The 14,696-nt window shown below is 35.4% G+C and overlaps 1 protein-coding gene across 1 annotated transcript in view; it reads right to left on the reverse strand.

The window, feature by feature from the left end:
* LOC148950803 (alkaline phosphatase, tissue-nonspecific isozyme-like) overlaps positions 1–14,696 on the reverse strand; it is a 169,231-nt gene that overhangs the window by 17,412 nt on the left and 137,123 nt on the right. The window contains exon 5 of the mRNA XM_089090015.1: positions 4,017–4,224. Within this exon, the coding sequence (XP_088946141.1) occupies positions 4,017–4,224 (208 nt within the window). The remainder of the gene's footprint in view (positions 1–4,016; positions 4,225–14,696) is intronic.

Below are 14,696 nucleotides of genomic sequence, written 5' to 3' on the forward strand. Positions count from 1 at the left end.
AAAATATGCTGAACAACATATTCAAAATCCTTATCTCTAACCCGTTTCGAAATTTGTTTTTTTTTTTGCTATTTTTGTTATTTTTATTTTTATTTTTCATGAACAATGAAGTGTCATGAAATGAATGGTTGATATGTCTATCTGTATCAGAATTGAGAGCTCAAGCCGTTTCTGAAGTTAGTTTTTCTTATAAAAGTCAATTAAAATGAAAAAACCAATTTGTAGTATAAAAAAATAGCAAAATTTCGCTATTTTTGGCAAAAAAACTAAGTGATAACCATGATTTCTTATTTTTGTGTTTGTGTCTTTTTTTTGTCCGTTCGTTAGTATTTTTACAATGTACATCCAGATCTTTTCAAGCTAGCGTGATAACATTTACACACATTCTAAACGCCATCTTGAGGCAACCGAGCTGCAGTCTTATGCAAATAGAAAGGTATCTCCGCTTTGGATAGTACAAAGAATCAAATTCAGGTTTGTAGTTTATTCATATAAATGCAAGGGTAGGTTCTTTCTTACTAAAATTGTAAATGTACCGAATTACACAGCCTTAATCAGGACATGGCCTGTATCAACAAAACTTCTTCTCTGCATGTATGCTCCCATTCATAGACCATTTTTCTTATCAGTGCCATCTACTGGTGCAGGTATAAACAGTTGAAAAATACATTTCCCTGCGTTCCCTACCTGCTTCCCTACTTAGCCGCATCTAGGCACAACCTTTACGAGAAATCTGTCTGGTTGTACATCCAAGAGATGACTACTTCCCAGTCGTCATCCAAAAATGTTGCAGATGTTCAGTGAGCAAGGACACACGATTAGAAGGTCAGATCGGCGCTGGGCCGGCCTCTCAGCAGACTTAGTTATTGAATAAGAGTAAATGCGAAGCCTAAAGACATCGGGAGGACTCACTGGTGGTGGTGGCATGACTGAAGAACAGAGAGCGATTTGGGTCCTATTGAGGCCGGCGTGTCTCGAGGTCAACCTGTTGATACAGAACCGGACAAATATCGGCTACTCTACAAGCGAGCAGCATCGTGACTTGAGTCTGAACAGACAATCCTCTGACTTTGAAGATACCGCAAAGTTGGTAGATTTTTTCGAAGTGTCATCCCCATTCAAAGGCAATGCACAACTGAGAAAAACCGTTTCAAATGGAGTAACTTCATCTCCAGGTGTGAATGTTGACGAAGCCGAATCTGCTTCGAAGAAAATCTTAGACAAGATGTCAGAAAAGACCTTGAAGGAACACGTCTTTGAAAAAAAAGACCAGGTGACTCTGATGACCAGTTGGGGTCTTCTGAGGTGTCACACATCGACCCAGTGCTACTTTTTCAGAGGTTCATTATTTATGCCCAGAGGTCTAGTCTCAAGGAAGATTATTTCAAGTTTGAGCTCTGTACCATTCCTCCTACTCTTTTCGAAAGAAACGGATTCATGTTAAAGGCTAACAAGCCCGAGCTAGCAAAAGCAGTCTATCAGTCATATGGGTTTGATGCTCAGTCCTCAAGACCTGTGGGAATTCCCAGCTTCGTCTTAGACGGGGGCGCCCTTCTCCATCAGATCCCGTGGAAGGTCGCTTCCACATACAAGGCTATCATGTCTTCGTACATTCATTACGTCGAAAAAAGTATCCCCGTGCAGTTGTCGTCTTCGACGGATACGACGGCGGTCCGTCAATCAAAGATGCAACCTATTTGTGTCGAGCTGAATCTGTCGGTCACCAAGTTTTATTTACCGAAGACATGAATCTTTTGATGAAGAAAGAGTATTTTCTTTCATGCAAGGACAACAAATCGCGTTTTCGGAAGATTCTTGGAAACGCTCTGGAAGCCAGCGGTTGCGATGTATACCACTCTGAAGGAGATGCTGATCTAGAAATAGTGAAGAAGGCTACGGAAATTGCACTCCATAGCGACACCATTGGGGTTGCTTATGACACGGATGTTCTCGTCCTCCTCATCTGTCATGTAGACACGAGTTCAAATCGAGTTTACTTCTCGCCGGAGGCAAAATTTGGAAGTGAATGCTCAGCTTGGGATGTTTGTCAGGTAAAAGACAAGCTAGGATCAGAAGTTTGTCAGCTGATGTCATTCTGTCACGCCATAATGGGGTGTGACACAACATCGCACCTTTATGGCATCGGAAAAGGAAAAGCTCTTCAGCTATTGTTATCCAGCTCGAGTTTCAGAGACGCCGGCACTCTGTTTACCAAAAATCTACATCTCATGATGAGATAGCTGCGGCTGGAGAGAAAGCCTTGCTGATACTCTATAACTGCCAAGATCTTCCAAGTATTGACACTGCCAGGAACCAAGTTTTCCAGAGGAAAGTCAATACTGCCACCTCATTCGTACACCCACAAGAGCTGTCACCGACTATGATGGCAGCGAAGTATCATTCGTTCCGAGTCTACACCCAGGTTCAGATTTGGCCAGGGAACATGGTTTGACACCCAAGCTGGGTATGGAATCTTTAAGGCAACGAAGTCTAAGAGCTAAAAATGACGGATCTCCTCCCTACTCCTCCTCATCTTCTAAAGACAGTGAAGTGTTCTTGCCGAGCTTATGGTTGCAACAGTGAGAGATGCTCCTGCAAGAAAAATGACCTGGAATGCACCATAGCTTGTCGAGTATGTAGAGATGTTTCCTGCAACAACGCGAAGTGTCAAGAAGATGATTTTTCTGAGGATGAGCTTTAAGCCTGTGATTTAATTTTCCCTGGGATTTTTGTTCCTTTGATCAATTAGATGTGTATTTTTCTTACGTTTTATTACAAATAATTTTTACCACGTCGTTTTTTATGGTGATGAAGGTGAATGGGTTTTAATCTCAAATGCATGCGAAGAGCAAGGTTTTTGGGGAAGGTTGGGGAGGATGGGTATTAAAAAGATCTTGAAATATCTCAGAAAACCTAGTTTGTCAAATCAAAACTGATCTAGAAACTTCTATCGAACGCTTGTTTTTTTTTAACTAAAACGTTAAAATTTGTTCATTTTTGTTGAGAAACAGAGTATTTCTGATTTATTTTTTGACATTTAGGAGAAACTAACATCAGATATCGTTTCAGCTTTTAAATCTGATACAGAAAGACATATCAAACACCAATTTCGTGATATTTCATTGTTTTCAAAAAAAAAAATAAAACAAAAACGGCGAAAAAACAAATTTCGAAACAAGTTAGAGATCGGAATTCTGGATATGTTATTCAGTAAGTTTTTATGGTCCGGATAGTGAAGAGAACTTTACTTTATCAATTTGTTCCTGCACTATAAGCAGATATATTCAAATATCATGGATTCTGACTCAGCTTCAGTTACGATTCTCTCGATGCTTTTATTTATGTTTCGGTTGCTGTGCGTAAGCTCTTCAATTTTATCCGCATCAAGTTAGCCTTTATACATGGGCATCAAAGGTGCATAAAGTTCCATCTAAAATCTAGGAAGGGTTTAAATGACCTAAGACCCCAAAAACTACGTTAAATATTCAATTATTCATCTCACTGAAATTGTCCTTAGTTCTTCAGCCATACTTTCTTTCTTGAGTCTGATCTCCTGAATGTTCAGACAGCTTTTATGACTATAAATAAAACACACGTCAGCTTAAATAATTGCTGTATTTCAATTGGATACATATTAATTGCTTGACCTTAGATTAATTCCATAAGAAATTAGTTAGTCAAACAGTAGTTCTAACTGAAATAGAGATCTAGTCATCAGTTATATACATTTATTTTCTGAGTTTTCCTTTGAATGTTTAAACATCTTGAATTGCTATAAATAGAAACAAGTGATTTTAAATAATAACCATTACCAAGTTGGATATATGAGAATTACTTGGCCTTGGTTTAGTACCCTAAAAAGAAATTAGACGAACAATGGCTTTTCTCACTGAAATAAACACCTTATCATCAATTGATGATATTGATTTTCTGCTCCCCCCCCCTTGATTGTCCTGACAACGTGATTTTAAATTAGATCAAAAGCAAATAGAAAATAAAAACATGAAAACCCTTACCTAAAAGAAAATCAGTTTTCTGAGCATCGATTTTGTTGAATTGGGATTTGTTCCAGACATATTCTGCAGAATGACCTCGTTTCTTTTTATCTTTCAGCCATTGCTCGATGAGGTCTTTTCCATCTTGACGCCTTCCTTCTTCGGACTTGTATTCTGGGTCACGAGTCCCTTGTGGTAACCAGTGACGTCTTCCACCACCCATTACTACCTATCATGTTGTTCGAATAAGTAAATTTAGCCTATAAGCTTGCAAGGACATTATACAGTTTAAGCAACTTTTACTATTTTTGTTTACTGTATTATTTTTGTTTTATTTTTTTGCTTATTATTTACCTCCGACAAAAATTTTGAGCTTGAGGTTTATGCTACCTTTACAAGTTTCGTATATGCTATTTTTTTGCTATTCTAAGCTTTCAATTTTTAACGTATAATAAAAATTTTGAGATTTTTAAGTAACTCAGCTTCAGTTTTATTAGGCTATCAAATTTTATATTTTTTGTATTAATTTTAGTATAATTGGGTGTATATCATTATGGAAAACGGCTGGTCAATCTTCGTTTATGTAGGAGGAGTTTGCTTGAAACCTCAAAAATTGTGCTTCTATTATAGAGTTTTGGCATAAAAGTTCTATGCCCAACCTTCCTAGTTATCTATGAGCCTTCAGATAAATACAAAAGAAGGCTTAGGCAAGGGGAGTTAGAAATCAACATCTAATTCCTCTTGATTTCTAGAAAAAATTTTGAAATAGGCCTGTAATATTGACCCTGGGGTATGACACCCCACCTCTTTCTGCACAAAAATATTTTCCTATATAACGAAATATTCACATTCCTACTGGTACGTAGTTGGAGAAAGGAATGGGCTTGAGTGTCTCTATACTTCTCGAGGTGAGGGGAGCGATGGGTTATTTCCGCAAGGGGCTTTTTGGCCAATATTTAAATGGAAGTATCTCATTTACCTATTTACATGCAATATTTAATGACTTCTTGTTTCCCGGAACAAGGGTTCTCGGATTGTTTTTTTTTCCCAGATTTGCTCCCACTGGTGTTCTGGTACAATTTCTTATAGTGCCTTCTAAACTGAATCAGACTCTTTACGCAGCCTATAATTTTGAGAAATAAACTTTTATTTTCTTTCTCATATTGTGTGGGCCGGGGAAGTTCGTAATTTAGACATTTTAAAAACAAAGGCTGCGTTTCATTTGTACGTAATATAAGAAATGCTTCAGAAAAGAAATACACGTGAAATTATGTCTGCTTAATTTAGAGCAATGATAAAAAATTTTTTAGGATCCATTAGTTTGTATTTTATATATCTGAGTTTTTTTCTGAACTACCTCAGATTCTATAAAAAATTCTGAAACTATCAAAAAAAGGCCTCTACCATCAGGCATGAAGTTCTTTTATATCAACCACAAACAAAAGTGTTTAATACGCAAAAACAAAAGGTTAAGCGGTTTTTTTTATGGTAAGCGGTTCTTAGAAGTTCACAAAAATTAACAGTATATGCCAATTTTAATAAGTAGACACAGTTTATATGTGATTTTTTAAATTTATAATGGTTCGTTTATATTATAGATTTATAATTTTTTTGGTATTTGCAAGTTTTTGATACGGGGTCTGACTTTCTTCTCTTTGACCCTAGTATTGAATTTTAAGGGTTTTTTTTTAACTTCCTAACCATCTTATTGATCATATAGTTAACCGTCTCAAAAAATTGGACACGTTATCAATTTTATTTTATACTAATTTTTTTTACTAAGTATGTGTTGATGCTTGTGAGACTCTGTCTATTAAACAATTAAATAAAAAAAACAAGTTTCTTAAACTGAAAGTAAGGAGCAACATTAAAACTTAAAATGAAAATAAATTAGTCCTTATATTAATGGGACGAGCCCCTCCTCACTGCCTGGATATTTACTCTAAATTTTTTTATTGTTTAAAAAAATAAAGTTATTAGACATATTAAAATTTTAGCGTAAAGAGCAAGGCATTGATGAAGGGAAATCCCCTTTCATATACGGAATATTTTCTGTTCTGTTTATGTTTTAATGTCTCTCCTTACTTTCATTTTAAAAAACTTGTTTTTTTTATTTAATTTCTGATCTTTTTTTAGTTAATGCAGATTTTATTTTAATAAAAATTTTACTTTTATTTTGATAAATTGATGTCTTTACAAATTAACTTACTTAACTAAATTCTATATTCGTATATTTTTCTTCTGGCAAAAAATACAAAGTTGCAGATTTTTGCAGATATGAGCTTGAAACCTATGTAATAGGGTTTTCTGATACGCTGAATCTGACGGTGTGATTTTCATTAAAATTCTTTCACTTGTAGGGGATGTTTCCCCCTCTTTAAAAAATCGAGTAAATTTTCCCAGGCTCGTAGCCTTTGATGAGTAATACTAAACTTAATAAAGTTTATATGTTTAGAATCCGCATTATAAGCCAATTCTTTGGATATATTTATTGACATCAAAACTCCATTTTTAAAAGTTTCTATTACTACTGAGCCGTATCGCTTGTTTTTTTTTGTTTTTTTTTATTGCGTATATGTTATTACGTATATAAGGGGGTTCTCCCCTTAGTCAATACCACGCTCTTTACGTTAAAAGTTAAAAAAAAATTTGATTCACAAACCCCTGAATCACAAAGGCCGTTTAATTAGAATAGATAGCCCTTTTGAAAGCACTAAAAAAAACTGTAGCGTAAAGAGCGAGGTATTGACTTTGGGGAGAATCCCCTCACATACGTTATAATTTCTGTTCGTTTTAAGTTCTAATATTCCTTCTTACATTTCAGTTGAAAAAACTTGTTTTTTTTATTTAATTTCTGATCGTTTTTTAAATAATGCTTGGAAATCCGGCGCCCCCTTCATAGAAAAGTCCCTTACCCCAAGGAAACATCCTCCACGGAAATATTCTCCAGAGTAACCCCCTCCTCTAGCCCCCCCCCTCCAGAAAAAATCCTTCCTGAAAATGGTTGTATACTTCCCAATAACCAATAAATAATGCTGGCAAGTCCGGCGCCCCCTTCATGGCAATTTCCCTCCCCCCATGAAAACTTCCTTCATGAACAGATCCTCCAACATAACCACCGACCCACCCTTCCCACCCACTAACAGAAAAAAACCTCCTTAAAACTTCTGTATACTTCCCAATAACCAATACTATATTTTAACATTGGGTAAAGGTCATAACTTTTAGCCCTCCCTCTGGGTACTTCGGGGGATTAAGCCATCCTAAAAGACATATTTATCATATTTTCTACCATGCTGAACAAAATGGCTATCTCAAAATTTTGATCCGGTGACTTTGGGAAAAAAATAAGCGTGGAGAGGGCCCTACTGTCCCACATTGTTTATGGTCACTTAAAAAGGGCACTAAAACTTTTAATTTCCGTTTGAATGAGCCATTGTGCAGTATTCTAGGACCATTGGATCCATAAAATAACCCCTGAGGGGAAAAAAAAAACAAAAATAAACAAACAAATAAACAAATAAACACGCACCCGTGATCTCTCTTCTGGCAAAAAATGTAAAATTCCACATTTTTGTAGATAAGAGCTTGAAACCTCTACAGTAGGGTTCTCTGATACGCTGAATATGATGGTGTGATTTTCATTAAGGTTCTATAACTTTTAGGGGGTCTTTCCCCCTTTTTTTGAAAATCAGCCAAATTTTCTCAGGCGCGTAACTTTTGATGCGTCGCACTAAACTTGATGAAAGTTATATATTTGAAATCAGCATTGAAATCTGATTCTTTTAATATATCTATTGGTATCAAAAACCCGTTTTCTAGAGTTTCGGTTACCATTGAGCCGGGTCGCTCCTTACTTACAGTTCGTTACCACGAACTGTTTGATACTGTTTACCAACACCAGAGGTTATAAATTCTTTCAATTATTTGTGTATGAATTTATAAAGGAAACTCTTAGACCATAGACTTGGGAAGATATTTTGTACAATTCCGAGCGCTTCGTTCTCCAATAGAAGGGAATTTACTAATATTAGTTCTGTCAGTGCATCATTTAGGGTGAGAAATTTTATTTCATAATGAATTGAGAGGCTTTGTGAAGAATGATATATTTGTATCTATAACTAGCGTAGTATTATTACCTATCAATACAGTCAAGCATTTATTGTGAGAACTCTCCTCCAGGGTAAACTCAAACAGTCTGCATAACCCAAGTCTACAAGAGTTGTACCTTTCAGTTTTGTACTACATCATGATCTCCAATTACCTCAGATGTCTTCCGTAGGAAGTAATAAATTGAAATGTATCGAATTTTCCCATCTTGTTTAAATAGCCCTATCAGATTTGTAAAAAGAAAAAAAAAGAAAAAACTTATTTTGTTTTACTTTTTCTTTTGAACATTTTTTAACACGAACAGGAAAAATTATGGGGTCAATAGCGACTGTCTAACGCGTACTAAGAACATCGTAGCATTATATTATACACACTGTACTAGTATTATCAATACGTATACAAGGGAGGTATAGAGAGGGCTGTGCCCGACCCTCTCCCTGAGATCCCTAACTTTTCTGGCTATTCAAACTATAAAACAATTTTTTTTTTTTGTTATTAATGTCTCCATTAGCCTCAATTCACAAACAATTAGGTGGGGGACAAAATTTATTTATTTAAATCTAGGAGCAGGGGAATTTCGTTTCCACAATTTTGTTAATGAAAATACCAGAAAGAAAGTATTTTTGAATGAAAATAACAAAAACAAAAATATTGGAAATGAAAATGAAATGAACGTGAAAATGAAAATTACATTAACAGATATATGAACATAAACCTAAATAAGTATTTAGATGGACTCGAAATAACGGAGATTAAAAGCGTTAGAACAAATTATAACAATAATTTGACTTATTTTTAATTTAGTTTCTAGGATTGTATTTCATGTAGCATCATAATTTTATAAATCTGTGTCCTACGTAGGGTTCTAGAATCCAATAAACATTGCAAGATAACATTCACCCACATTGCATCAAAATCAGGTGGCATGTTTCCTGTTCCAAGACTTACATTCAAACGTTTACTCAGCATCCTAACGTCATAAGAGCCATATCAAACCCTTAACCCCAGAACAAATCGTCAGCAAAGCCATGTTTCAACAAGGATTAGAGTGTAATCAAACACAATGAAAAAAAAAAACAATGTAAGAAATGAAAAAAAAAAACAGACAAATGATTAGAGTACACAGAAAAATAAAGATTTCCCAGCAGCGAGCAGAGCTTTTTCAGTGGTCTTCCGCCCTGTAATCATAGGGGGTGGGGTAATGGGGAAGGGGTCACTCCCTAAATTTTGAAAAATATCTTTTTCAAATATTTTCATTTAGAAAAATCAAAAAAATTGTCACCAACCACCCTAGATTTCGAAAAATGTTTTTTTTTGTATCTTCATTAGGAGAATTTGAAAAGAGCCCCTATCCCCTTACACAGTATTAAATTAGTGCCCCTAACCATAATATAACGTATGATCAAATACAAAAAAATGATAACTGCATTGGGCAGTTTCGTCGGGCTGTTACGTTTGGTGCGACTTATGACCCCTTAACAGTTCCTTGCCACAACTGACTGAAAGTCTTGAAGTTTTTTAAGAATGATTTTCATTTAATTTCAACGACACTTGTCTTTCAAGGGGCGTTTTTGAAGAATTGGGAGAAATGTCAAACTTTAGCTTAAAGAGCGGGGAATGAGAAAGGGGCAGCCCTCGTTACATAAGTAATAATTTCTGTTCGTTTTGAGTTTTAATTTTTCTCTTTACTTTCAGTTGAAAAAACTTGTTTTTTTCTTTAGTCTCGGAGACCACGAAATCCCTTCCCCGTGTAAAATTTCCTAAGAAATTTCTTGCACTGAGAAAATTTTCCCTTTGGAAAATCCTCCCCCCCCTGGGAAATTCCACCAGAGCAATATCCGAATTTTTTCCAATAACAAATATTACATCCAAATACGGGACGTAATATCTTAGCTGTATATTTCAGCTGTATATCTTACAGCTCTTTCATCAGGGGCTGTGGGGGTTTTATTCTGACCAGGGGCCTAGTTATTGGAGATTCCAACTATGTTAAATCAAATGGCTATCTCAAAATTTTGGTCGGATGTCTTGTTGGAAAATAAGGGCTTGGGAGCGGGGCTAGTTGCCCTCTAATCTTTCTCGTCACTTAAAAAGAGCACTCAAACTTTTGATTTTTGTTTGAATGAGACTCTCCCGATCTCCTAGGTCCATTTGTTTTGATGCAATCATCCCGGAGGAAAAACACACATCTGTGATCTTTCTTCTGCAAAAAAAAATACGAAAATCCAGAGTTTCATAGGTAAAAGCTTGGAACCTCAAAAGTAGGGTAAATCTGATTTTGCGATTTTACTAAAATTTCTTGACTTTTTGGGGCGTTTCCCCCTTTTTAGAAAATCAGGCAAATAATTTCAGGCTCGTAAATTTTGATGAGTAACATCAAACTATAGACTAGAGACATTAGCCTATTAGAGGCGACTTCCTAGAAAGGATTAAGTCGACCGTTCTTACTGAGGCCCAAACGGTGTCGTACGGCAATATGGGTTGAGGTGTTATACGCATATTGACCAATCATGGTAGCTAGTGGCCTCCCCAGTAGATACCCAGGGGTAACTCTCGAAGGAATTGCAAGGCGGAATATGATACCAAATTCTTACCGCTGCATGGATAGGCGGAGTAAATCGCAAATCCTTAGCGTTGCATGAATAGAAAGAGCTTCACAGGATTTTCTTACTTTGATCATTTTCAAAATACTTTATTCTATATTGCACCCCAAACGACGGTTTTTTTTTTACAGATTTGCGTACGCTCCTACACCTTTCCTCTTTCACTATTTCTGCACCTAAGGACTTTCTCCTTCATATTTTCTTTCTTTTTTTTATTTTAGCAGTAAAATTTTTGAACCTTAACACTGAAAGCTCTTATTATATTCCGTTTTTCTTAGAGTTGAAGGATTTAAGTTTCATGTTTCACATTTTATTTCACATCAGTTGGTTTAGTATCCACTGTAATTATCAAATATTAATACTAGATCGGAAGACACAAAAAACTTTTTGTGTCCTCACAAGACACAAAAATCATTCAAAAACTCATAGTCAGCTACCCACTATGATTTTTAAATTCTATTAATTATTTTGATTTTTTGAATTAGCGCACACCCCTATACTAATTTCTTACAATCACATCATTCAAAAGCCTTTCTTTTATCGTTTTCAAAGCACTTTATTCCATATTGCGCTACTAAGCATGGATCCTTAGAGAGCTGATATACCTTCATCTTTTTCCCATTTTTGCAGCTAAAGACTTTCTCCTTCCTTTTTTCTTTTTTAGTATTTTTTTTTATTTTACCAGAAAGGGTTTTTTTCTGTATTCCATTTTTCATGAAATTTGAGGATTTAAATGTTACATTTCTCATTTTATTTCACTTCGATTAGTTTAGCAGCTTTATTACAAAGTCAAATTATCACACCCCTTAAAGAAAAAACAGCGAATGTTGAATCTGTCAATCTTTTTTTTTTTTGGGGGGGGGGGCTCTTTATGAAAAAGTTCAAATTTTGTTCGAATTCTTCAAAAAAAAAACCTTAACAAAAAAAGGCCGTTAATTAGAATAAATAGCTGTTATGAAAGTACTTAAAAATCTTTTTTTTAATTTAATTTCTGATCGTTTTTTTAAATAATGCTGGGAAATCTGGTGCTCCCTTCATAGCAATGTCTCTTCCCCCATGAGAACTTCCTCCATGAGGAGATCCTCCCACGTAACCCCAGACCCACCCCCCCCCTCCCACTACCAGAAAAAGTCCCTCCTGAAAATGTCTGTAGACTATACTTCCCAATAACCAATACTATATGTAAAGATTGAGTAAAGTTCATAACTTTCAGCCCTTCCCCCGGGAACTGTGGGGGATTAAGTCATCCTAAAAGATGTAGTTATTATATTTTCGACCATGCTGAATATGGCTATCTCAAAATTTTGATCGGGTGACTTTAGGAGAAAAATTAGCGTGGGATGGGGCCCAAATGCCCTCCATTTTTTCGGTCACTTAAAAAGGGGACTAGAACTTTTAATTTCCGTTTCAATGAGCACTCCCGCGTGATCCGTGATCTTTCTTCTGGCAAAAAATACACAATTCCACATTTTTGCAGCTAGGAGCTAGAAACCTTAAGAGTAGGGTTCTCTGATACGCTGAATTTGATGGTGTGATTTTATTAAGGTTCTATATCTTTTAGGGGGTGTTTCCCCCTTTTTTTGAAAATCAAGCAAATTTTCTCAGGCACGTAATTTTTTATGGGTAGGGCTAAACTTGATGAAACTTATATATTTAAAATAAGCATAAAACCTGATTCTTTTGACGTATCTATCTTGTTTTTTTTTATCTCGTGATGGTTATAAGATTGAGTAAACTATAGGAAAATCATGACAATTCTTAGTCATTATACTTAAATTGTCGAAAAAAGCTGATAGAGTGTGAATTTTAAAAGAATTAACTATAGAGTGGGGCTGGTGAGTATATAGTTGTATTAGCCTTCTTACCACGATGAGCACGTATCAACATTTAAAATTAAATTTAAAAGGTAAAAATCACAGGACATAGTATAGAGTCGAGACAGGCCTAGAGGAGGAAAAACACATAATATACCTTTCTGAATAACATCAGACTAAGGGGGCAATCACATTAAGGGGGCTATCGAAGGAAGAACCAAAATATTCTGATTGGACGACTGAATTTGGAAACTATGAGCTGTATAGCCCGAAACAACATGGGCAGACTGCAACTTGCTATTTTTATGAAAAGAATGGTGAAAATTTACTTTGTAAAAAAGTTGTTAAACTAATTGAAATGAAAAAATGATAAATAGGACATTTAAATTCTAAATTCGAAGAAAAATTGGATATAAAAATCATTCAGTGGTAAAAATTTAAATATTTTAAGAAAAAGACAAAATAGCAAAGACAAAGTCTTTAGTTCCAGAAAGGGGAAAGGGAAGAGGTTTAAGAGCGTACCCAAATCAGTAAGAATGCATACTTATGAGTTCAATATGGAATAAAGTGGTTTGAAATAAATAAAAGGAAGACTTTAGAATATTATGTTGGTAAGAAATTGGTAAAGGGGTGTGTGCTAATCCCAAAACCCAATCTAATGTATAAAAATTCCAAAAATCATTGTGGGTAGTGGACATGTCCTTCCATGAGTTTATTGAAAGAGTTGTGTGTCTTGGTAAGATGAGCTATTATTAAAATTTGAAAGTTAGAGCTAAACAGAAAACGTGAATTTTAAAAGCAAAATATTATAGTGAGGGGCGGGGCGGGAGAGTGCATAATTGTGTTAGCCTCCTTGGTAAGATGAGCTATTATTAATAGGCCTATGGAAATTAGAGTTAAAGAGAAAATGTGAATTTAAAAATAAATTGAATATAAATTGAGACAGGAATGTACATTGCTTTTCTAACCTTCTTGAAGGGGGAGCTATTATTAATACTAATTTAAAAACTTTTCCACAAAACAATTTTTTCATAGAAAATGAGCCAAAAATAAGCAGAAATAAAATCAAATAACTTTCCAAGCGTAAAACTACCAGAAATTGCCATCAATAAACAAATAACACTCAAAATCAAGAGATTGTACAATAAATAACTGAGTCAAACTCAAAACAAGCAGCCCTTTTCAAAGCTTCTACTACAACCCCTTCAATAAGAAGTGACCTGGTCTAAAAAAGAAAAACAACAATAAATTACAAACACTAAAAAACAATAAAAAACAAAAAAAAACTAGACAATACGCAAAAAACCGCATTTTACTAAGAGAGCGCAATTGCACTGCCTATGATATTTGTACTATTTTTTTGACAAATGGCTCCTCAAAATTTCTATCAGATAGATTTCAGCAAAATGCGACGTGTGGGGGGCGGTAGCTGCCCTTCGGTCACTTTTACTCTTAAAAACGGCACTAGAACTTCTGATTACCCATACAAAGAACTCCTTCCGAGGTATATACGACCACACTTACTATAAAAACCTTATATACCCCCAGGGCTTAACTTACAGTCCTTGCCCTGAGGGCTGCGAGGGGGATTCCTTCCTCGAAGACATAATATCCAGACCTTTCAAATACGTTGAACAAAATGTTTATTAAACAATTTTAATTGAATTTGTTTGGAGAAATTATGGGCGTGGAGGGGGGCTGGTTGCCCTCCAATCACTTTTGACTATTAAAATAGGCACTAGCCGTTTGAAATTCCAATAGAATTTAGCCCCCTTTGAAGTTTTTGTGACAACTTCTTCTATACGAAGTGCCCGGTATAAAAAAAATACAAGAAAAATAAATAATGCATTGTGCCCACATCGCTCTTTACTTAGGCAGAGCTATTGCGCTGCCAATGATTTAAAAAAAGTTAGACTTAAATAGAATTATAAATTTAAAGAAATTGATTATAGAGTGGGGCAAGAGTGTAAGAATGTGTATTAGTCTTTTTTTTGGGATGAGTTATCAGTAATATTTGAAAACCAGAGTTAGTAGTAAGTAGTCTTGCTTACTTGTCTTGCTAGTAGTAAGCGCCCAATTACCACTGAATCTGATTGCGTAATATGTCTTACCACGGGCCAGTGACCTATTACTATGAACCATACATGGGTTGGCAGACAGGTTTTCTAATGTGA

The sequence above is a fragment of the Artemia sp. Qi Xiang Cuo genome, chromosome 6, assembly GCF_049724085.1.
Source record: "Artemia sp. Qi Xiang Cuo chromosome 6, ASM4972408v1, whole genome shotgun sequence".
Lineage (NCBI taxonomy): Eukaryota > Metazoa > Arthropoda > Branchiopoda > Anostraca > Artemiidae > Artemia > Artemia sp. Qi Xiang Cuo.